The 25,850-nt window shown below is 35.4% G+C and overlaps 3 protein-coding genes and 1 long non-coding RNA gene across 4 annotated transcripts; 1 reads left to right on the forward strand and 3 right to left on the reverse strand.

The window, feature by feature from the left end:
• Positions 1-2,079, reverse strand: LOC140015273 (factor of DNA methylation 4-like). Its single transcript, XM_072067216.1, has 6 exons — positions 1,938-2,079; positions 1,620-1,795; positions 1,241-1,309; positions 840-1,127; positions 468-683; positions 1-237 (listed from the first exon to the last, which is right to left on the reverse strand). Exons 1-6 carry the CDS (start codon positions 2,077-2,079, stop codon positions 1-3), a joined length of 1,128 nt encoding a protein of 375 aa, XP_071923317.1.
• A 15-nt stretch (positions 2,080-2,094) lies between these two features.
• On the reverse strand, positions 2,095-2,841 carry LOC140015274 (protein INVOLVED IN DE NOVO 2-like). Its single transcript, XM_072067217.1, has one exon. The coding sequence runs from the start codon at positions 2,839-2,841 to the stop codon at positions 2,095-2,097; it is 747 nt and encodes a 248-aa protein (XP_071923318.1).
• A 14,756-nt stretch (positions 2,842-17,597) lies between these two features.
• Positions 17,598-18,807, forward strand: LOC140014973 (uncharacterized). Its single transcript, XR_011821722.1, has 3 exons — positions 17,598-18,204; positions 18,299-18,364; positions 18,556-18,807. It is a non-coding gene; the product is annotated as an uncharacterized lncRNA (long non-coding RNA).
• A 2,600-nt stretch (positions 18,808-21,407) lies between these two features.
• LOC140015478 (transcription factor bHLH143-like) lies at positions 21,408-25,642 on the reverse strand. Its single transcript, XM_072068078.1, has 4 exons — positions 25,388-25,642; positions 24,017-24,743; positions 23,729-23,884; positions 21,408-23,625 (listed from the first exon to the last, which is right to left on the reverse strand). Exon 4 carries the CDS (start codon positions 23,607-23,609, stop codon positions 22,518-22,520), a length of 1,092 nt encoding a protein of 363 aa, XP_071924179.1. The 5' UTR covers positions 23,610-23,625; positions 23,729-23,884; positions 24,017-24,743; positions 25,388-25,642; the 3' UTR covers positions 21,408-22,517.
• Between the last annotated feature and the right edge of the window lie 208 nt (positions 25,643-25,850).

Genomic DNA, 25,850 nt, shown 5'->3' on the forward strand with positions numbered 1-25,850 from the left:
TTAGTGATCTTTGGTTTTCCATTCGAGGCATTTCCACTGCTCGATTATGTATGCTACTCCTTCCTTCAGTGTTGCTCTCCTTTTTTGGCTGTAGTTCCATAGCTCAGGTATAACACACCTGCCACCGGGGTTGTACTCATTCAGCTCCATCAAAGCTGTTGTCACAGCTTCATAAACTTCATTTCCAAATTCGTTCTTCAGCTTTTTCAGTTTCTCATCCTCAGCATCTATTACTTCCTGCAAAGCCACATTTGAGAGTTAGGTGTGCACAAAATCTCAGTCAAAAGGGCAAGAAAGAATGACGGATATCAATCTCTCAAGGAGCAATGCAATCTGCACTACTCATCAGCCAAGTCATATCATGCCAACATGGCCACAACAACATAATCGAGAGTTACCGTAAATTAAGAAATCAATCTGTACCATTGTACTATAAGAAACCTTAATTGCTGAAGTCAGATCTTTACCTTATGACCTTTACTATCATCAGTCTTCACGATCTTAAAAGGATGCCAGTTGGGATCTCGAAGGTGATCCTCCCATTCTGAACGCAGCTCAGCAGATTTCACGTCAATTTCCTTCCCTCGAAACATTCTTTTAGCTGCATTTTTGAACGGGACATCATCCATTTCACCCATTCTCTTCACACCAATTGAAGTCCGAGAAGCCTTCTCCATCCAGCACTGCAGGACAATCAGAATATATATTCATTAAGTAGCCCCATATATATTCATTAGTAGGACAACTGATGGCACAAGCAAACACTTAAACGCATAGGAGTAGCAGATTGTGGTAAAGACAACTAGAGATCCAGTTAAGAAATGTAATGCAATTCTTACGTTTATTAACTCTTTCCGAGACTCCTGTAATTCATCATTGCTTTTACGCTCCTTGACAATGAGAGCTCGATTACGCACTTCTAGATCTTCCAGTTCTTTTTCTCTCTTTTCTAGCTCAACTTGGATTGCTACCAACTTGTCATCTACTTCCTCGTCTCCACCAGTTCTAATGTGTTCCATTACTTGCACAGCCCCTCTTAGACGTTCTAGCTCCAATTCCAATGCTTGCTTTGCATCAAGTTTCTTCTCCAATTCAATAATTTGCAAGTGCAGTTTTTCTTTTTCTCTCTGCGAGTTTGTAATTTACGTCATTGAGACGCAAAGGTCATAGTACCCTCCCCCCCCTCCAAATATATATATATATATATATATATATATATATATATATATATAGGTTGTACCTTCTGCTCTTCAGCCAACTTCAAAAGATTTTCATCAGCTTTCTTTTGCTCCAAGGTGGCTTTTGCATTCTGTAAAAACAACAAATTGCTGAGCAAGTCACTAAAACTGAGATATTTGACGTTGATACTATGCAATCTTATTACTTTGATTCACCAACCTTTGATCATTTTTCATATTCTGAATCATGTGAAAGTAGTATTAGCCCTTTTATACAACACATTTATTTATTTAAGGCTGTCAATCCACCATCCGAATTGGGCTGTAACAAGTCCAGACTCGAATCACCTAATTAAGGCTTAACCCCTTTTCTACCATATTGAATACCCTACATTTATGATTTGTTGGCAGAGAAGAATAATAAAATGTTCAACTTGGTACCATTTGCTTCTCTAGCTCAAGCTTTTGTCTTTCATTGTAAGCCTCCAGATTCTCCAACTCTTTCTCTCGCTCAATCAGCTTTTGCTTTTGTACTTCTAGCCGTAATGCACTCTCCTCGTGCTCTGAAAATATCTTTTCAAGCTGAACACGCGCAGCCTCCTGTGTCTTCTGCAACTCTGATTAACGTCAATGGAAGAAAGTGAAGGAAATGAATGCAAAATTTGTAGCTAGAATAAAGAATAAAACCAAGAATACAACATCAAATCATCAAGAAGAAAAAGTTGTCGCAATTTTCGTTATGATACTGTGAGCTCATACCCTCGTTATACAATCGGTGCATCTCATCCTTTTGAGTCATCAAATTGCTTATACTTTGAATAGTTTCATTGTATTTAATCTCAGTATCCTTAATATGCTCGTCCTTAACTTCAATTTCATTGGCAAGATGGGAAACAAGCATTGAGGTTCTTTGCTTCTATTCTTCTTGAACATCAGCAATAGTCTTCAGATCTGCCTTCTTTCTAAGGTGTTCTCCAATTATTGTTGATGAGTCATAATCATCAGCGCGAGCAATCCACCCATACAACGTTGCACCCCTATCACATGCTTCATGGTAATCCCTTTTCCCATGATGTTCAGCTTCAAAACTCTTTTCAAAAGCCATTGCATTACAGAATCCTGGCCAGTCCTTATTGAACTCTATTATTGCATACCCTGAAAATCCTGTCCTGTTCCACAGTGGTTGCACCTTGAGTGGATTAAACCCTTTTAAAGTGAAATCATCCCTAAGCTTTGAGCCACTATCTCCAACATAACGTCCATCTCTCTTCTTCCTGGGAATATTAGCAACAATTCCCATCCAAGGATGCACAAATTTTTCACTTGGACCAGCACTTGCGGTAGGATCATCAGCCTTCTTCTTGATTGATTCACCTAATGGTTTCTTTATGTCAACATCACTGTCGATGTACCTCACCAATCCAAGATGTTGTCCCCTATCTTTCATTTTTCTTTTTGTTGAACCCTTGGAAACTCCTGAAGCATGCTGGTATAGGTCCTTCAAGCTGTACTTGTGGACTTTCCCAGGACAGAATGGGCAGCTATACTCTTCACCTGAAACTTCAAGTTTTTCATGACCATCTTTAAGTTTCGCGTACCATTGAATGCTGTAGTCTTCAACTTCTGATTCACTTAAATCAGTTTCCTCTTCCGAAAAGGACATGTTTCAAACAACCTGAATTAAATGAGACACCATGTTAGCAAGAACTATTACCAGAAGACTAAAGCATTTTAGATAACGGGGAGTGACTAGATGTGCAAAAAACTAAATAGCTAGGACGTTCATGATCCCTGTTTTGACTCTTTCTTCTACAAATATACGCAACTTATCTCTTAAATTAGCCAAAATGATCTGTATTCCATACTAGTTCTAAACTATGAAAATTGACACTCAGAACAAAGCACCATTTCAAACATGTAGGCTAAGGCCCTGAAAACAAGAAAATATGTTGGAATCCAGTTCTTGGCCCTACATACCTACAGAGCTTGAGAAGGAATAGCATAAAATAGATTTAACCGTCCAGGAAATGAAAAAAGAAAAAAAAAAGGTTCTTTTAATGGGAACCAAGAAATATGCGTAGGCTCTTTTCCCACCCTTGACTCTCGTATACTCTGTGTTCCGGTCTCATTTTAGAACGGAAAATAAAATATCACACGACATTATCACGTGCTATCTTTGAAGCACAAAAGACAAAAACATCAGGGAACAGCAAAGTAGCGACAGAAAATCCCATTTGTACCGCAGAAAAATTGTCAAAAGAAATCAAGAACAACATGCGACGGTCGAAGTCTCGAAGACCATCAATGGAAACAGGCACTGGAATCTCACAATCTTTTTTGACAGTTTACAGATCCTCATACCCAACCCAGAACAGAACAAGCTGCACTTTATTGCTATCTTTGAAGCACAAAAGACAAAAACATCAGGGAACAGCAAAGTAGCGACAGAAAATCCCCCCATTTGTACCGCAGAAAAATTGTCAAAAGAAATCAAGAAAAACATGCGACGGTCGAAGTCTCGAAGACCATCAATGGAAACAGGCACTGGAATCTCACAATCTTTTTTGACAGTTTACAGATCCTCATACCCAACCCAGAACAGAACAAGCTGCATTTTATCAGCATATATTATTACAATCCAAACAGACTACAGAGCACAGGCATATAAAAGGTCTATTTAACGAACTCTGCAATCAAAACCATCCAACGAGATGCAACTCCAAAAAAATGGATGAGGAAAAAAACAGTAAAAACCCAAAATATAAACAAGCGTCATATTACTGGACCCAAAAAAAAAAAAGGATGATTACAAACAGAGAAGAATGAAAGCTAGAAGAGAGAGCAAACCCAAAAAAATACGAAGAAATGTCAACAAACAGGGCAAAGAAAGAAAAAAACATCATACATCATATACACTTCAGAAAAATGATCAAATTCCGAGTCCCAACCTGGAGAAACCGCGAAATCAGAATAGCAGATTATCCTTTGAAATTTCACAGGAAAAAGAAAAAGGAAAATGTAAAATAACCAAACTAAAGAAAGAGACGAAGAGGTCTCTGAGGTGAGGTGATGACTGATGAACATGCAGAACTGGAGAATGGAAGGCGTGCCGCTGTTATGGAGGCTGGACAGTCCTGGCACGAGCACTAGAGCTGATACTCTTTTACGCAACAATTAATTACGGTACTTTGGGAGCATTGGTGAGAGGAGTTACGCGCTATGAAGCGAGTGACAATTTTAGAGCCGACACGTGGACATTCCGTGCGAGTATTGGTGGAGATTGGATCTCCGATTTTGGACGACGTGACGTGACTATGTGAGCTGCACAATCTTGGGTTTTAGTCGAATATGGGGTGAATGTCGGATCTTTGTGAGTAATTGCCACGTGGCCTTTGGTGTCGTCAGAGCAACTTCTGCACCAAGTTTCCTTCTTGTGCTTGCTTTAATTTTTTTTTTTTTTTTTAAAAAAAACGTACATCCTGCCTTCTCTCTCTTGTTTTTCTTTTTCCTTTCTGGTTTTCTTAATCAAGAAAATTACACTACTAATCCATCATCTTCAATGAGGTTAGTATTATTTTCATGGTTATGTTTCTTTCTGCCTTTTTAGCGAACAGAATTGAAGTGTAGGGAAATTAACCAGCAAACAATACCCATGAAAGTCATAAACATCCAATTTATCCTGCAGGAAAGTTTGTTTGGATAGTGGGTTATTTCCCCCACTATATTTGCTTACATCACCATTATAATTTTCAATACAGCTTGTTATCTTCCCAATTACCTTTTTTATCTCACATACATCACATCACAAAAAGTGCTAAGTAAAAATATCTCAAATAATTTACAATCCAAACAAACTTGATATTATAAGTTTAATACAGTTTCTCCTGGAATTAATGCCAACTCTGTTTCTGTTTCTAATTTCTATAATGCAACCGGTACCAAGATATTATAAATGAATACATTAAAGAATTTACTGCTCCATCCATCCCATTATGATAGTCTTGATTTTTTTCACGCAATTTAAGAAAAATAAAAATTAGTAAACTTTATTAGAAGAATAAATCTAACATACTATTTTCTTGAAATACCCTTATATTAATATTGTAATTTCTCTAATATAATCAAGAAATTAAAGTCCCTCAAGCAACCCACACACATGTGATACGTTTGTCCATTATCTTAGAGTTCATATTTATCAATTTTGTGAGCAAACTAGGTGAATCTACAAAGGAAGAAACACGAAAGGAAATCATTCGTCGCACTTTGACATTCTTTTAGATAGCGTAGACTAATGCGGACAAAATAGGCAATTAATACAAGAAGCAAAATGTTGCATCTTCCATTCTATTAGAAACCGAAAGAAACTACCAGTACTTGGTATTGTCCTCCATTAGAAAACCGAAACTACTGGTACTTGCCTTTGTCTGGCATTAGAATCGCGAATTGTATCATGCATTACTATTGCAAAAATTTTACTAGTTGACAAGGGATATTTTTGGAAAGAAAAATTTGTAACCTACATACAACAGAATTCGGAGTTCGATATAACTGCCGGGAGAGTTCGTAGGAGACGGATTTGTTTTTTTAATGAAGCAGCAAAATAAAATGTCAAAAAAATGAAACCGACCCCCCTGCCCCTGCAGAAGCAGTTTGTGCCATCGACTCTTACCTCCTCCCCATACTTGCAGTTTGACCGCATCGTTCACATCTGAATTGCATCGTTGCACTTGCACTCGCACTCGACAAGTGGAATAATTGGGCTTCACAATCCACAGCCGCAATTCACAAGGTCATTGGGCTTTTCATGCTAACTAGATTTTAACTCGTGCAATATGGTTTACGATTATGAAAAAATTTAATACTTTTAATAAATTAAAAATATATAAAACTATTAAATAGGGTTAAAATGAGGAGAAGAGAAGGATAAATTCGTTACCATACAAGTCCATCTTGCTTCCATTTTCACGCCATAATCAATTAATCAATGCAAAATTTTAAAAATAAATAAATAAGAACGAACTAATGTAAATTAGAAGAATTTACACCTGTATTGTGCATTTCAATGGTCGAAAGGTTAGACGTCCAAATGCAATCTTCTTGGTATAATATTAAACCTACATCAAAAAAAAAAAGATTCGATAAATAAAGCAATTAAAAAGGCATGAAAAAAAGTAAGAACTAACCATGCATTCATAATAGTAAACAAACATACCACGCAAAAGTATTGCGTTCTCAAAAATCATTTTATACACCTAGAAAATCTAAAAGGGTGGTTCAAATATTTGTTAAATCTGCAGTACTCTAGCAATTACAAAATTGATGTATCAAAAGAATCACCACTAAATCGTGTCGTAAGTATGGGAGGGATTAGATATCTAAGTAGTTCTAGCTATAAACGATGGATACTAGGTACTGTGTAGATTAGATATCCCTATAGTCTTAACTGTAAATGATGGATATTAGGTACTGTACATATCAACCTATGTAATGTTGTAGATAACACGTTAAGTACCCCGCCTGAAAAGTATGTTCACAAGAATGAAATTCAAAGGAATTGATGGGCCCGCACAAGCGGTGGAGCGTGTGGTTTAATTCGATACAAAGCAAAGAACCCTACTAGAGCTTGATATGCCGCAAACTCTCTTAAAATAGAGAGATGCCTTCGGGAACGTGAAACACTGGTGGTGCATGACCATAACAGATATGGATAGACGTGCACAACCATAATAGATATGGATGGACGTCAAGTGGTTGATATTATCCTCCAGAACCATAACTTGAATATATCAAATTGGATCAACCATTAACGAGTAACACTAATGTAGGCGTATTTGGTCAGGGAGATGCAGAAATCTAAACTACTTAAAGCCGCGAAGCCTGATGAACAGTTGATTGTGCCGGTTTCGCTGTGGTTTTGCAGCTCATTTTGTCCTTTTTAGTCTTTTCGCGAGCTTCATGTAGTGCCCTTGCTTCTGCTTCCGCTTGTCCTCGTTGCTTTTTTTGTTGCTTTGTTCCCATTCTGCTCTTTCTCTTGGTTCGCCTGTAATTTTGTCCCCAATTTTGTCCTTTTGTTTCTCCTGGATCTTCCGCTGTTGCCTGACTTTACTCACAAATGTTAGCTTTTCTCCCCAATTTCGTCCTTTTCTTTCTCCTCCATTTTCTTTCTTCAAACTATAATTCTCTTGTAAGGATCGAAGACAACCTAAGAGAGGGGTGAATTAGGTGGTTTAAAAGCTAGCCAAAATATAAATCACCTTTTTTTTTTTTCTGAACTAGCCCTCTTTTTCTAAAGTACCAGACCAAGGAACAAATTATGATAAAGCGGAGGTAATTTAGAGCAGAAGAGATAAACAGTTAATGGTGCAAAACAGTGAATAAGAAGATGGAATAGCAAACCAAATCTCAAACTCGACTAGAGTTTGAATATCCCTTTATATTGTAAGCTCCTTCAAGTTGATTCAACATACAACCAATCTCTTGCGTACACGGGAAGGATCACTTCCTCCTTACCTCAAGATACACTTGATCAAGCAATGAAGTTTTACAATCACTCGAATAACCCTCACAAAGCTGCACTATAGAAGAAATTGAATCACACTTGAAAGTTAGATGAAGATCACACAACTAAGAGTACAAATCTTCTTTTTGGAGTATTCTTATGCTTGAATCACTCAAGATCTGATGTAGACTAAATGTGTATCGATTCTTTTGGTGGTTGACTTTTATCCTATTTATAATAGACCAAAAACATCTTCAATTAATGCCACTAACGGACACAAGGCAGCTGAAGAGTGAACTAGCCGTTAGTAGTGTCGGACGTCCGGTAGGCTGGTTTTGTGCGTCCGAACGCAGGCAGTGAGTTCAAGAAATTTTCTTGAAATCTTTAGGATGTCCGGCAGCATCAGAATATGCGTCCGACCATATGATGTAAAACTTGGAATCCTTCATTAATTCTTTCGGACGTCCGGTGCTTCTAATGCTTGTCGTCCGAAGTGTTGCAACGCTTGTCGGACGTCCGGTGCTCAGGTATTGTGCGTCCGATTGAGGTTAGAGATCTTAGAGGTGCTGACTTATCAGCTTCGGACGTCCGAGGATAGGTTCTTTGCGCGTCCGAAGATACTCAACGGTTATCGGACGGCCGATAGGATGTATTTGTGCGTCCGACAGATGTTTTAGCAGATGCTTGGCCTTTGAACCTGTTTTGCTTCATTTCTTGACCAAAAACAAACTTGGAAAAACATTAGTTTTATCCACTTGTTTTGTAATCATCAAAAGGTACGAACAAAGATAAACATCTCTCTTCTCTTTTATATTTATTATGATTTTCATTAATCAATAAATTAATTACTCAAAAAATATATATATTAACAAACATATTGATTTTGTAAAAAAAATGCCTCGAGTCACCTTATTGTAATTTAAATTTCTGTAACACATAAGCTCATGTACTATTCGTTGACTTTGAATAAGATATTCATTAATCAATAAATAAATTACTTCATGATTAGATAAATATAATGAGCTAACAAGCGTTAGTAATTTTTGACATCAATAGGGCTGCAAAAGAATCGAGCCGCTTGCGAGCGGCTCGAGTCAAGGTCGAGTCGAGCTCGAGCCGGCTCGAGTCAAACTCGAGCTCAAACTCGAGTTCAAAATATTAAGTTCGTTAGCTCGCGAGCCGGCTCGCGAGTTTGAATATATATATTTTTTATTTTTGTTTTTATTTTTATTTAATAATAAAATTACGTATATTATATATATATTTTTTATTTTTTATTTTCATAGTAAAATTACGTATATATCCTTAATATTTTATTATTTATTAAGAAAAAAATATTATTTTATTTATTTTTTTAAAAATAAAATAATTATTTTTTATTTTTTTCAAGCTCGAGCTCGGCTTGACGTCATTCGAGTTGAGCTCGAGCTTGAAAATTGCCGGCTCGTCGAGTTCGAGCTCGAACTTGATAAAATTTAGTCGAGACTCGGCTCGATTAGTTCAAAACTCGACTCGACTCGGCTCGTTTGCAGCCCTAGACATCAATGATCTAATAGACTCTTTAAAATTGTGTTTTTTCTCCATAACACAGAAGCCCATGTACTATTTGTTGATTTTGAGTAACATATTCATTAATCAATAAATAAATGACTTCATGATTACATAAATATTAATGGGCTAACAACCATGATTAATTTTTCATATCAATGAGCTAATAGACTCTTTAAAATCGTGTTCGCTACAAGGAATGTAGATAATAGAATATTGGCCGATATTTGCACATAAATATTTCTTGCATGAAGGAAGTGTCGTGTTGTTTACCCCATAGTTATTAAACCCGGCCCGGCACAGTGGTTCAACCGGTCAACCCGATGAACTGGCCATGAAATCGAACTGGTTTGTAATTGGATCGTTTGTGCACCAAATCCGTTGACTTTTCAACGGACCGGCGGTTCAACCGAGTTGCTCGGTTGAACCAGACAGTTTGTAAAGAACCCAGTTTTGGGATAAAAATGATTAGAAAATGCTCCAATGCTGATTAAACCCGGCCCAGCCTGGTGGTTCAACCGGTCAACCCGATGAACCAGCCATGAAACCGGGTTGGTTTGTAATTGGATCGTTTGTGCACCAAATCCGTTGACTTTTCAACGGACCGGCGGTTCAACCGAAACCGGAAAGTTTGTAAAGAACCCAGTTTTGGGATAATCATTGAGCATAAAAGCTACGCGCACTCACCACTAGCCTAGCAGCTCACTTGGTGCTTATTCATTCCTTCTATATTATATATTAGATTTTTATTCTTATTTTCTTTCTTCAAAACAATATTTGTTTGGAATCTTTTAATAAAATTTTATTATTCTTTAAATTCTATAAATTATGAAATGGATTTAAAAAATAACATATTAAACAATTCATTTTAAAAACAAATATTATTCTTAATAACCTTTTGTGCTTAAAATTCAAAAATAAATTAGATAATTACACTTAGATAAAATTTTATACTTGAAGTTTGATGGATTACTAATTAAATTTAGGTTTTGTTAATTCTTATAAGAATTAATGATTCTATAATAAATTGGACTAACTGAGTATTTACTATAACATAGTTTATTTTAGTTTTAACCATATCAAAAATTATAAAACATAATATTTAAATATATGTAGTGACCTACCGGTTGAACCACTTACCCACTGGTTGAACCAATAATCCGTTGACCCACCTATTTCATCGGGTTCCTCTCCGGGCTGGGTTTAATAACTATTGTTTACCCTGCTCAACGACAACAATTATTCTATCAACCTCTTTGACAGAGACTTCATCCAGCAATCATGATCAACAAATGTTCATTACAGCTTATGAGACATAACAGTTATATTCCCTTAAATTATCCATCATTTATGTAATGAAATAAAAAATTTACCACCAACTATGAAATTCCTCTCATTACACAACTTCACAAAATTTTACCATTACCGCCCACTCTAAATATTTACAATAATAACCACACATATATAAACAAAAAAAAACAGATAATATAAACAACATCAAACAATCATAACATACATTTCCTCACCCAAAATATATATATAAAAAAAATTCATTTTCTCAAAAATATATATATCAACAAAAACTTCACACACATCCAATAAATATAAATCAACTACACCAATCTATCTTTAACTTCCATTCATTCACCAACCATTTTCTAAAAATATCCAATAATTTCTTTATATTCAAAAAAAAGTTATAATTAATTCTATACCCTTTATATATAATTTATCTTCCACAATATATATATTAACAAAAATATTTATTCTCTAAAAAAATAACTTGAATTCTATAATACAAACACAGACTTATTTTCACTACAAAAACATATAAATATATTTTTATATCCTATTTATTACCTATTTTATATATCTCCACTTTTTTCAAAATATATTTTACTCCAACCAATTATTTTTCACAATATAACATAATTTCTCTCTATTTCAAAAATACTCCTTAAATAATATTCATTAATAACTGAATTATTAACTTAAAGTTCTTCCATTTTTAAATTAAATAACATAACACAAATGCAACTACCATAAAACACTTATCAACAAAAAATCCATAGCTATTTAATAAATACAAATTAATTATACCACTTTCCATTACCTTCCATTAACTATATTCCAAAAATATTACTTCAATAATATTTCAAAAACTAAAAAATTCAAAAATATACAACCAAAAACCAAAATTAAAAAAAAAACTTTTCTCTAAAATTATAACCTACATTATCATTAAACAATCAACAATGGACACCCCGCGAAACTCGCGGGGCACCAGGCCTAGTAGTACTTTAAGATCCATTATGTGTATAAGGTCTTTTGTTCTTCTTGGCATTTGTTATTTTGACACAATTCTTTTTTGTTCTAAAAAAGAAACAGTTTGAGAAAGTTCATTAGGCCGAAATGAATTTCTAGACTTGCGGTTGCTTGTTTATACTTTTTATACGAGATGCTGGAAATCTCTTTTACCGAATTGCTAATCATAATATATAGATCTTGAAGAATCCTATTTGACTTTCACCCTATTTCTTTATTTTTTTTCCAACCAATTTGGGGCTATGGGACTATATTATTATTGCCCGATTTCAATGTTATAAAATGGATCAATGGTTTTTTATTCCAAAAATAAAAATGTATCAATAGGATTTCAATTTTGGGGTTAATTTGATATGAGAAGAAGATTTTCCATTTTATCAGTAAGGAATGTTTTATATCTGAATTGTGATGATAGATAATAGGTTTATCTATTAATATATGATCAAAGGAGATAGATACTGCTTGCGTTAAAAAAAAAAAAGATAAATTCTCTTATAAAATAAGACAAATTCTAATTATTGAAAAAGAAAAAAGTTGAAAATTATGAAGAGAAAAATTTGAAAACTGAGGTAATTTTTTTTTTGGAACGTAAGATTTTAAAAGATTTGTGATTAAGTGGATAGAATATGTTTATTTTGAATGTGATTAAGTGGATAAGAGATATTTATTTTGAAAGTTTGGAAAGAATCGATGTTATTAACACTAACCAATTAAAAGGGACTATCCGAAAGAAAACTGGATCCATAAATACTATTCAATTAGGCATGCTAAGTAAGAGTGGGAAATAGATCCAATTAAAATTTCTATTTTGAAAGTTTAGAAAGAAGCGATGTTTTTGACACAATTAAATGGTCAACCCAAAAGAAACTTGACGGTAAATACTAACATGCAAAGTAAAAATGAGAAACATATCTAGCTTAAATAACTACTTTCATATATTTTGGACTTGTTCTTAGCTACTTTCTTTCATATATTCATAGTAAACATTGGGTTTCTTCACAATTGATTAATTTGGACTTGTTCTTAGCTAATTATATATTATGATTTTAGATAATTAGTTTTTAGTAATGTTCTCATTTATTTTTTTTGTTCAAATTGTATTTTTCAATAATCCAAAAAGCTGAAATCCATAATCAACCAAAAGTAACTCTTGCTAATTCTAATTATTCTTTGTAATCACTTTCAATAATCAAATTTTGTAAAGTCTAAAGCAATCAAGATAAGGCCTATAAGATTATAAATTCTGATTTTGAATAATTAATTTTTTCGCTTTTGATTTTAATAAAATCATTAGCAAGCATTCAAAAGAAGTAATCTATTGAACCAGCACCCAAAGAATCAAAATCATCCTCAAACTTCTAAACTAAAGCCAATTTCATCCTCCATCTTTTATTTGGGTGCTTTTAACCCCTTAACTAAAATTTAGTTATCAATTTCACCCTTTTACAATAGCACCACCAATTTTGATCTTTTCAACAAAGGGTTCATCACAAATTTTGCTTTTCTTTTCTTTTTTTTTTTCCAAAACAATCTCCCCATACTGCAAAAGCTTTTCTTCATTTTAGTTTATGTTTTCATTTAAAAATTATACAGGGGCGGATTTAAAGTGGGGGCACGGGCCCCCACTGCCTCCCTTAAATTCCTATAATATATCTACAATTTTGACATAATTTTAAAGGTACCCCCATAATTTTTTTAGAAAAAATGTGAAAGAATGGGTCACAAAATTTCTATCATTCACTTTCTTTCTCTAGTTTCCATTTTCCCACCAATAGGGCCGCCAAGTACCAATTATATGTCATTCCTTTTGGTTCCCACTCCCTAAGTTCCCTTTACTCCTGTGGTCCCCTATTTTCTTTCACAACTGGCTCCTCTTCTTCCACACCCAAGCCAATTATTTTTTCTTTTTATCACTTCATCCAATTATCATTTACTTCCTTTGTTCCCACTCTCTAATTTCCATCTAACTCTCGGTTGTCCCCATTCCCCAACATACATAGGAGAGCCATTTTTTTCCACAACCAAAGCTTGTTACTCTTTCTTTTTATCACTTTATCTTATTTAGAGATTGCACTAGAATCAATTGATCTTCTAGGACTTGGGTCCGCCACATTTTGCAGCTCTTTTCACCAACTTTAGGAGACCATCAAAATCAGGTTCTAAACAATTACTTATTATTATTATTATTTTAAATTTGTTTGCAAATATATTTCTAGAGCATGAGACTATTACTGTTTTAAAGAAATTTGAAAATTGATTAGTTAATGTAATAACTAATAAATGGGTTATTTGATAAATATTTTAACTTGTAAAATGGTGATTTTATGCATGAGACTTTTTTTTTGCTTAAAAAATTAGAAAAAGAGTAGATAAAAAATTTTAGTATTATTTTTGCCCCCACTAAGATTTTTTTCTGGTTCCGCCCCTGAAATTATATTTCCTTCTCTATCACAAACCTAGCCTGCATTTTGGGACACAAAACATAGATGGGCAGATTAAGATGAAAGAAATTTTCGAGTGGATTCCATTAGAAAAGAAATGGAACAAAATGGACCGCAAATACGGTCAAGGCACTAGTAATAGCTAGAGCTGTTAATCGAGCCGAGTATTTGGCTGCCAAGCTCGACTCGAGTTTAATTCGAGCCGAGCTCGACTCGAGCTCGTTAGAAAAATGAGCTTTAAAATGTGTTCGAACTCAACTCGTTAAATGTACATGTGGCTCGAGCTCAACTCGTTTATCACAAACGAGTCGAGCTTTACGAGCTCGAGCTCGAGCTCGTGCAAATTAATCTTAATAAAAACTTATAATTTTTAATTTTTATAATTTTAATTTCTAAAATGACAAATATGCCATTTATTAACGAGCTCTAACGAGCTACTCGAGTATCAAACGAGCCGAGTAACTAAACGAGCATGTTTCGAGCTCGAGCTCGACTCGTTAACCAAAATTAATGAGCCGAGCTCGAGCCTTAACGAGCCGAGCTCTAACGAGCTTTCGAGCTACTTGATTGACTTAACAGATTAGCCTTATGCGGGTCGTCATGTTGCAGAAGATAAAGAAGCAATAACTGTGAGTTGGGTTTTTGTGTCAGGAATTGGTGTTTGACGGGTATGTGAAAGCTCACATGAAAAAGGTCCTGCCAAAACTGGCTTCTTCAGCTGCAATTCTATTAACCACTGCGTCTTCTGTAAATTGTAAATTGGGAGTTTGAACCCTATTAGCGGTGAAAAAGTCCAAAGAAGGTGCCAAAATACTCCTTTGACCTAATCAGATTTTTATATCTATTAACTTTTTATACACACTCTCTTTAGATTCCACCTCCTCTATATCAGGATGGATTAAATTATAGATATGTTATCATTGCTTTAAAAAAAAACTACAATTGCATTTGCTAATGTGCAATACCGCTTGTTTACAACTACTGCTTGTTTACCTTTAACTGAAATAACAATGGTTAAATCATACTAAACTAGGGGAAGGGTTAGGTTGGGTGGTACGGGGAGGAAGTGTAAGAAGAGGTCTCGAATTCGAGTCCTCCTGCTTACACAAAAAAAAAATCATACTAAACTAGAAATATTTTATTCATTTTGAAAATAAAATAAATATTTTTTTTATTTTTAAAAATAAAATAATTATTTTTTATTTTTATTTTATTCATTTTGAAAATAAAATAAATATTTTTTATTTTTAAAAATAAAAAATAATTATTTTTTTATTTTTTAAGCTCGAGCTTGAATTCGAACTTCGCAAAATTAACTTGACACTTCGCTTGATTAGACCAAAATTTGACTCGATTTGGCTCATTTGCACCCGTAGTAAAGGTGGCCATCTCCACTCTAGGTAAATGTGGCAATTCTCGACACGACTAAAAAATATGACTCAAATTTAACACGAAATTAGCAAGTATGGCTTTACTCTTCATGGGTTTGGATTAAATTCAAATCAGACTCGAATGACCTACTAAGTAAACATATCCAATTTAGGCCAACATGGGTTGACCTGTTTGATCCATCTAACCCATTTAATATTAATTTTATAATTTAATTAATAAATTAGAGGCACAAAGTAAATAAAAAGAAGTTATAAATTATTATTACGAGATAGAATCGTGAATATTATGCTTAAATAAGGTATCTTATTTGTGAAAGTGTCATTATTTTGTTTTCTATTTAGGACTTTTCGTACAAAATGAAAAACCAAAAAATTACCACAATATTGGGCTGCAATTTTCTATAATCTTATGGAAACTCCATTATAAAAAAATCCACCATACTACCAAAGTGAGAAGGTTAAAAATATATAAATAAAATTGAGCAAACAAGCTATTCAAGTCAGGTTCAGATAACCTGCGAAATTAACGAGTCGTGTTCTGTCACGATAGTTGACCCATTTAAATTTTCAAGTCGTGTTCGGGTTGACATGTTCTCTAGAATACATGAGTCTCAATCCGACCCACAAACACGCAACCCGATCCGATTGTCATCCCTAACCCTATGGCCCCCCAACCTAGGTGTTACGATAATGAATGAAAATTTTTAAACCAATAGACATAGAAATTTTTTTTAAGAGTTTATCTTATATATATTGACAATATATACACTTGCTACTTTTAGATACATGCCACATATGCAAAAAATGATATTCAAATTCAAATTGGGATTAAGTAGCATACATGCAAGGTAAAAGCATATATACTGTTAATGTATACAAAATTAATCTTTTTTCTTATAGGCATTCAAGAAATAGTGATTAATAAATAAATTATAGTTAATTCAATATATATGTTTACCTTTATTGTCCCTATTTTCTTGTAATTAGTCAATTCAATTTTAGTTATTGCAAAAGAATTTAAAAATCATGAGGTCGGTTTTTATTTTCGCTCACAAGACAAACCCTTAATAATTGTCTTAGCCAATAATAATGACTGTTGAAGTGCTAGACGAGTGTGTTTGGATTGTAAAAAATTATACTTTATTTACACATACTGGCTTACTTGCATCATCAATACATTTTCCAATCACCTTTTTATCTCACATACATCATATCAAAAAAGTGTTATAGTACTTTTGTCACAAAATTATCTCAAATAATTTACAATCCAAACACACATTTTGATGGCCCTAATTTTATCAAATCATTCATCTTATTGTTGCATCTGGCCCTAGGACGACGTACACACTTGTCATGGGGCTTCATTTGCATATTCAAAACCATAGATAGGAAAAAATAGATAATTAACCACATATACAAAAAATCTTCCTGTACCTACGAATTTCATTAGATCCAAAAATAATACATTGGAAGAATCCGTTGGGTTTTCCAATATCAATAGGTTAGATTGTTTCGCTCCTCTCTCTTCCAAAATGAAAAAAGACGTGAGGCGATAGGGATGGCTATAATTCTGGGAGCGAACTCCGGGTGAATATGAAGCACGTGGATACAAGTTATGCCTTGGAATGAAAGACAATTTCAAATCCACTTTGTCTACCAAGAAAGCTATAATTAGTTTACACAAAGGATTATTTCATATTTCCAAAAAAAGACAATGTTTTTGTTCAATACTTTCCAAGCGAAACGAAAAGATAAAGTTCAAAACGCTAAAAACTTATGTTAAAAAGAGGAAGGGCTTATATCGAGTTTGATTAGTACTTTCAAAACAATGTTTTTGTTAAATCAAATCACGATTTTGTTAAATTTAACCCAGAATAAGAGAACGAGGAAACTCTGACATTGACTTATTGACTGGTAGTAATATGATATCTAAATCTGAACGAGGGTCATTTGTTGGGCATTCTCGATCTCCGACACAATTACAGCATATTACTATATGAAAAGAAACATGAGAGCAAGATATTAGTTCTATTGTCGAGGCAATATCTTGTAGACAAGGTGCCGGAGATGCCGAATAAGAGGAAGGAATTGCCCACAAAGATGAAGGGAAAACATGAAGAAAGCTACGCCAACAATTTAGAAAATATGTTTGAATATGTTGAAAGGCATGGAATATATCCCCAAAGTGCATATTTGAATTATGGTTACTATAAAGACCGAAATAGGGAGCCGCTGGATCTAAATTCTCAAAAATACACAGTTTCTGGCTATAGGAAGATTTCAAGGAATGAGGCATATTGGATGGTGAATGACAGGCCTGTTGTGGCTATTTTGAAATACGCAACAGTGTTTCAGACTTGGGGGTATTGTGTAGAGTATGGGAATAGATTGCTTGGCAAGGAGATAAAAAAATAATGGTTGTACCAGAAAGCAAAAAAATATAATATTACATATCACAAGGTTCTCTCTTGGTTGCTTTAGGGATGGTGCCAATGGATCCTACCAAGGACAGAGGTTTTTTGTTGCTAAAAATTATTTTGTTCTGTAATATGGCTTTCAAGGTTATTGCAGGATGCTTGGGAGCCTATTGACGGACTTTTACATTCCTGAAGGTGTTAAGGTAATGGGGGATGGTGGGGATGGTAGTTTTGATAATGCGGTTGGGGTGACGGATTTCCATAATCCTCTCTTCTCAAAAAGGAAGAGCTTGAAATTCTTGATAATATGGGTAAGAGGGGGTCGATAACTTGGTTGACGGTGTTAATGATGTGGAATTGGAAAGGGATGCATCATCAAATCAGAAGAAATCCAATCAACAATGTGTATGTTGTTACTAATTTTTGGTTTAAAATATAATTAGCTGGGCTCCGGTTACTAAATTTGGTTGAAAATTGAAATTGATTTCTTTACTTGTAGGACACAGCAGTTACGGATTTGGTCTCCGTCAAACACCACCAACGGCAGCTGGCGACAACAATGAGGGTGAGATTGGTTCTTTAAAATCAAGGCACTCTTAAGTTTTTGTAGAATTTTTCTGCTTGCATTTAGACCAATTGCTTGCCTATTACTCCAAATGGTGACTAAAAAATGATAAAAATTTTAGTATCTTTTTTTCTTGATAAAATATTTTAGTAACTTTAGGAATCATTTTTATGTTCATTGCTTTTGATTAGGCCGAAGTCTGCTGCCCATAGTGGTTTTACCACTGTCTCCAGTCCAGCCTGCCATCAAAGTTCGGAGGAGCCCAAGGACATAAATACACTATGGACCACTCTAGACATGTCATGAGACCAAAAGCAATAAAATGGACCATCAGTTTGAGAAAAAATGTGCCGTGAAACTTGAAACCTACTTCAACCCAACCCATGTGGAGGTTCTCTTTTTTTTTTTTCTTAATCTGATTTTATTATTCTGATCAGCCCCATGCCCCAAGGCCCCCATCCCAGGTTTATGGTAATGAACGAAAATTTGAAACCAATAGACATATACATTAATAGTGGGTTTTTTTTTTAAGTGTTTATCTTGCATGCATTGATAGTATATATACTTGTTACTTTTAGATACATGTTACAAATGCAAAAAAAGATATTTAAATTCAAATTGGGATTAAGTGACATACATGCAAGGGTAAAAGTGTGTACAAAATTAATATTTTTTCTTATGAGCGCTCAAGAGAGAGTGATTAATAAATAATTTATAGTTAATTCAATATTTAAATATATACACACACATTTACCTTTATTCCCCCTATTTTCTTGTAATTAGTCAATTTAATTTTAGTTTTTGCAAAAGAATTTATAAATCATGAGGTCATTTTTTATTTCCACTCACAAGCCAAACCCTTAATAATTGTCTTAGCCAATAATAATGACTGCTGAAGTGCTAGAGAGTGTCACTCCTTTGCCATTTTGATAGCCCTATTATTTTCACATCATTCATCTTATTGCTGCATCTAGCCCTAGGACAACTTACATACCTGTCATGGTGCTCCATTTGCATATTTAAACTCATTCAAAATTTTCCCTATTAATTGGCTTGAGAAAGACTTATTTGCGCTGCCATCTTTGTCAACTTTGCTCGAAAGGGGACACAGGTCTTTTCTTCCCACTATGGGTTGAGACAACGTAGCCAACTACTACAAAATTGTCAAGAGCAAAAGTAATGCTGAATATTAGGCGCAGAATGACTTACGGAACACACCCTTTTGCATCAAATCAATTTCTTTGGACAGAAAATTTTCAGCACATTCTGTCAAAGGTATTAGATGGAGGTTAACAAAAAAAAAAAAGGATTAACTACAATTTGCCCCCTTAAACTTGACCCTTTATAATACTTTGCCCCCTTAAACTTGACCATTTATAACACTTTGCCCCTTGAACTTTAATTATATACACTTTGCCCCCTTCATTGAATAGGTCAAACATTAATGATGAATTTTCTGTCCAAAATTTTAACAAAATGTCATTAATGCCCTTACATAATAGTTCTAGAATAATGCTATACTCTAAATCAGAATATGAAACATTTTATTAGAAAAACACAAAGCCGTATGATGTTTAAAAAATTTAAAAAAATAAAAGATGGTATAATATCAAAGAATTGAAAATTTGTATTGTGGAGAAAAAAGAATTTAAAAATTCCTAAAGCATTTGCACAAGTTGTCCATTGCTTATCTTTCTTCCTCTAAATTGTAAACGGATTAGTTTTAATAATTTTCATTTACTTTGCAACTTTCACAAGATTTTTATAGGTCAATAAAATGCTATTTGATAATTTTACACTACATTCATACCTTGCTTTGTATTTTGTTTGCATTCTATGTTTAAAAAAAATAAAAATTCTCTAAATATATATATTTTTTTCTAATCATGTTTTTATCTCATATAAAACACATTAAAGTGCTACAATAAAAAAATATAAGCAAATAATTTCCATTCCAAATGCACTAATTAATTTTATATTATTTAAAATAACTATTGCCATCGACATTGAGATGAACACATTGATTTGCTTAGACTTTTTTTTTTGTGAATTATCGAATTCATTTTAGTGCCAAAAAATCGAAATGTACAGTGTAATTGTGTTTAAATGCATTTAGCACCTATTAAAAAAAGGCTATTTATTATGTTACAATTATTATGTGTGTTTAATAATTAGTCAGGCATATTTTGGTCATAAAAAATATAATTTCATCATAGTCCCATCAAAGAGTTGACCACAAGGATAGAGTGTATATATTTAGAGTATAGGGGTAAAGTGTTTCAAGAATCCAAGCTCAGAGAGGGGGCAAAGTGTAATTAACCCAAAAAATAAACAAAAAAGCAGCAACGCCGGTGAAATCGGGACAGTTGTTTTCATTCTCAATCCTCAGAGAGAAGACGTGGTCAATTTTCTTGAAACCTAAGCCCAATCAATCACTTTTAACAAGTCCTCGATTTGTCGAAGTGTCTGAATATGAGAAGATATTAAAAAAACCATATCATGTAAACCAAGCAAAGGAGCTCAAGAGTTGCCGGCTTTTGAGGTTTCTTCTGGGATTAGGTTTATAAAAGCCGAATTTCTAGACTTCAGTTTAGAAAAGGTCAAGATGTAAACCCAAGCAACGAAGGAAGAAAAAGGGCACTAACTTATTATTATTCTATACTAAGTTGTACGACCAGATTTGGCTTTCCTCAGGGTGCTCAAGAAAACAATCGCCAGACTATTACAACAACAAACCAAGAGAAAAAAGGCAGATGCAGAAATCAGCAGGAGGCCCCCCCCCCTCTCCCTCCCCTCCCGCATGCAGATGAACAATTCTTCTCCTCCTAAATAATGCAAACATGTGGTCCCTTCCCTTGGTTACATATGCCGTCACATTTGCACAATTCCAACAAAAAAAATTCAAAAAAGAGTAGTAGTTATTAAATAAAACAAAAGCAATCAACAAATGCGTGGAATTTATACGTCCATATCACCTTCTTTTTTAAGGGTGAAAAAACAAATGCGTGCATGCGACGTAAGAACATAGGCGTCGAGACAACAGTAACACCAAACAAAAGTTAAAATTAAGCAGAAAGAACAGCAGCCATCGTCCAACTACAGAAACAGAACAAGCTTTCATAAAGTTGCGTTATCTATCTATCTCCACAAGTCAAAACACACTACTATATTACAGGAACCATTAAAGTAAAAAAAAGAAGAAAAATTACACCATACAGAAAACCCACTGAAGTCACAAGAAAGGCTAGCAATTTTGGTGCTGACACGTGAAGAACAGAAGAGGCTTTAATTGAAAGATGGTGAATGTGTTGAGGAAGCAGCAGCCGCAGCATGAGCAGGAGGAGGTGGCGGTGGTGGTCCTCCAATGATGATGGTTCAACAGAGGCTTTCATACGGCACTTGATGAAGCAGCCAGCCAAAGCGGCTGTGGCATTCGCTTGGGAGGGAGGGCCAGGCAAGCATCGGCACAGCAAATCTCCATCCCATCAAGATTGCAGATAGGGAAAAACCCACAGAATATAATGGTGACAAGGTCACAAGAAGGAAAAAAAAAAGGGCCAAGAAAGTGAGGGTTGGGACCCAATTCACCCACCAGGCGTGCAATCTCACTTTCTTGGGGGCCTACCAAGGGGTTATTAAGTCTACTCCTCCCATCCCAGGCGGCAAGATGGATGAGGATTTTTGGCAATTGAGGCATGTTTAACCTTTTTCTCGTATGCGTCAAGATACCAATTCATGATTTTCCACCTTTTCATTGAAGCATGATACACAAATTCAGCTCCCCGCTGTTACCATCTCCATTGGCACGACAGAGACACAAACACAGATTTCAAAAACCAAACTTACTGGTTCCTACTCAATCATTGAAGTACAAGGCTTGAAAGAGTGGTTCAAGCAGGCTCCAGCTGCTTTGTGACTTCAATCTTCACTCGCAACGATATCAAACATCTTATCTTTGCCCCTGAAGCAACCCCACTTCATAAAAACCTGGACTCCAGCATCATGCTCTTATTCTTGAAATTCGTCGACAAACCTTTTAATAGAAACTAATAATAATATACTACTTCACAAAACAAGCTAAATGAGGATATGCCAGTGTAACTAATGCCCACTTGACAATCCATGCTACTGATCTGGTCGCCAAGAACAAATTTTATAGTGCATCAAGTCCCAGGGACTTGGCTTTGACTTTCAAGGATTTCAAGTAATGGATTGCCTCGTCAATGACAACAACTGCATCCTTTCCCTTCCCACCAGGGATTATGCTCTGCAGAATGCTAACCGTCTCACGTATCTTCTCTTTCCTCCATCTTTTCTTGCCAGATAAAGAATCTGATTCTTCCGATACTTGATTATCAAAATTGCCACAACTAGATTCTGCATCATCCTCGATCTCAGAGAGCTTACGAGGTTTCCCAGAGCTTAAAGCATTCACCGGAGATGGTACTTCATAATCTCCAGATAACAGTTTACGCCTCTTTGTTGGACTGGCAGAACTGGCTACTTCTTCACCTCTTTCCTCAAACCACTCCTGTATACCATGTTCCGTCATAGTGCTGGGAGAATGACCAGTGCTGGTTACCTCATCGTCATCATTATCTGAATACTCATTCTCGTCATCAGAGTACAGCAAAGCATTCAATTCTTCAGTATCTTCATGCATTTCGGTTTCTACATCATCTCCATGGTTGTCTTCATGATGTTCATAACTTGTAAAAGGGGCAAAGTTGGAAAACATGTCCTTTTTCATACCCAAATCTTCCATCAGAGGGTCATAGGCAGCGGGAACCTTTGGATTCCAAGATGTCAGGCGCTGCATGGGAGCCCCAACTCCGGAATTGTAAATTAAGGTGGTTTGACCATCACACTGATCAAAAACAAGAAATTTCTTCTGCGCACAGCCAGTGCTAGCAGTTGGAATTCCAGTTCTACCACATTTTTCAGTCAGGTCAGAAGGAAGCTTCTCCTTTTGCAGAGAGTTCAGTCCAGGAGCAGACTGCCAGAAACGTGGCAGACAATCAAACCAATTACATGGTCCATTTGGTTGGCTTGCCTTGGACTGCAGCAGCCCAGAAGACGTGAACGGGGGAAAAGTCCCGTCGATATAGAGCTCATTCAAGTAGGGGTTCATACAGGCAGCAGAATTCTGTTTCCCCACGTCACCTGGAGCACCCAAGTAATTAAGGCAGGGTGCTTCCCGTCCAGAATCTGGGTGATGGAACCAGGATCCAAAGTCCTTTTCCATTCAACCACACAATCACCTAAAGAACAACAGAACAATAAACACTCAGGAAATCCAAATTCTAGAAAATAATAGATTTCAATACATATATCTAAAAAAAAAATAATTTCCCCACGACGTACCACTTTCAAGAACTTCAGTAATAGGAATAGCTGATTACTTCTGTAGCTTTGAGAAATGTTGGAAAAACTAAAAAAGAGATCCTGCTTAATTTGAACGCTCTAATACAGTAAATATATCTACGTGACAGGCTTGAGCAAGTGACGGAAATATTCAGCCTGCAGCAAATTCCACAGACAGATTAGTTTTACACGCATACACATGGAGGAGGCATCTTGAAAAGCTAACGCTACAAATAGACAAAAATTAATAGGAATCTCAATATGCAAAGCAAGGACACGTATCCTGACCTGGCAATCTTGAAGAGGTTGAAAGCATGCTATAACTCTAACAATTATGGTGGCACACCCAGCAACTCCATTTTCGTGTTTCAATGCCCGGAATCTTGTTTGACTCGCTGCTTGGCACACCATAACTACTTCTTCCCTACCCTTTCACCCAATCAACACCACAATCTTCCAGCAGAGAATGATCAAAAAACTAAACTATTGGCACTTCCCTTTGGCCTTCAATAAGCACTACACCAAATCTTCCAACAGAAAAAGATAGGAGTATCCAACTGATGGCAACACTTCAACTCGAAGTGAACTAGTACTACTGTATTACTGGCGACAAAGATTTCCGAAGATGATGGAGAAAAGCTAGCAAAGAAATTAAGACAGTTTGACTGAATGATGGAAATGATGAAAATACAACACTGATTGAATGCTGAAAAAAGGGAGAGAAATTCGAGTATCTAGAGGCAGATTCAGCTAATCCTGCGGACGTAGCAGGGAATGACAATAAAACGAGTAGATCCCATGGAAGTTATCTAAGAAGCAGGTTCTTGAATATACTGAGGCAGCAAAAAAGGGACTGGTTGAAAAACTTTGGGATGTATTACAGAATCACACGACAGTACAAGTTCAAGGAGATAACTTTGCGAAACACATCAATGGAAAGACTATACCACCGCATACTGTTCTTCACTAAATTCGATCGCCACGGCTGTTCCTTATATTCTACAACTCAATAATCCTGTTGAATATTAAGATTGATCAGATACAGATCAACAAAGATGGATAAAATCACTGCTATTACAAACCTTAAAAAAGCAATCTTTCCCAGCTAAGAAAATCTTAGAAAAATTTCAAGATGAATGTAATCATAAAAACGCGACCTTTACGTTGTTCCGGCCAAAGAAAGGCTACCGGGGAAGAACCTATGACAACTGATGCTGGAAAGTCTGAAAACCCATTTTTTCTATCAATATGTAATCTAGTTGTGTCCAAGCTCCAGAAAAAAGAAAAGGGTAAATGATCTCAGACCAGAAAAATGTTACAAGGCCAAATCATAACAGATTTCCGCCATTTGGATTTCTGTTAATTAAAGAATTTGTCTTAAAAATGCCCATCCAAGTGCTGCCCTCAGCTCAAACAAACTAAAAAGAGGGATCTTGCCGTTGAAATTTTCTACTGTATAGCATTTTCACCTTTTGTTTTTAAAATATCCATAGCAAGTAAAGGTCATAAATTTAGTCCAGAATTAAAAAAACCTACAGCAAGCAGCTAAATTAGAAACAGCCCATAAAACATTAGTACCAGGAAAATCACTAAAACGCTAAAAAAAAAAACCCAAGAATCACATCGAAACAGAAGAAAAGGCGCAGCCTTTGAACTTACTGTGAGAAAACCAGAAGCCCAAGATCCAAATCGCTTATCCTTGAAGCCACCAGAAAGGAGAAGCAGAGAAAAAGATTCAAATCCACCAGAAGCAACTAGCAAGCTGTAAGTTCCCCCAAAGGCCAAAAGGCAACAGCAGAGCGGAGCAGAGCAGAGCACAGAGAAGAGCAGTGCGTGCTGTGTGTGAGAGAGAAAGTGAGTGAATGAGAGAGAAAGTGAGATGGAATGAGAGAGAGAGATATTACACAGTCAAATGTGAGGAGTGCACGAAGGGTGAGACTATATAGACAAAATAATTGACATCGGCGCTCGCGGTGGGGTGGGGAGAGGGGAGTGGGAGGGCGTGGTGGGGGGGGGGGGGGCAGGTGTTTGTGTTTGTGATGTCTTTCTTTCTTCTTTTGGTGCGTGTGAATTTGGCTTCTTTCATACGTGTGAACCGCACGCTTGGGTGGTGTATATTATT

This window comes from Coffea arabica, chromosome 10e (genome assembly GCF_036785885.1).
Source record: "Coffea arabica cultivar ET-39 chromosome 10e, Coffea Arabica ET-39 HiFi, whole genome shotgun sequence".
In the NCBI taxonomy this organism is placed as follows: domain Eukaryota; kingdom Viridiplantae; phylum Streptophyta; class Magnoliopsida; order Gentianales; family Rubiaceae; genus Coffea; species Coffea arabica.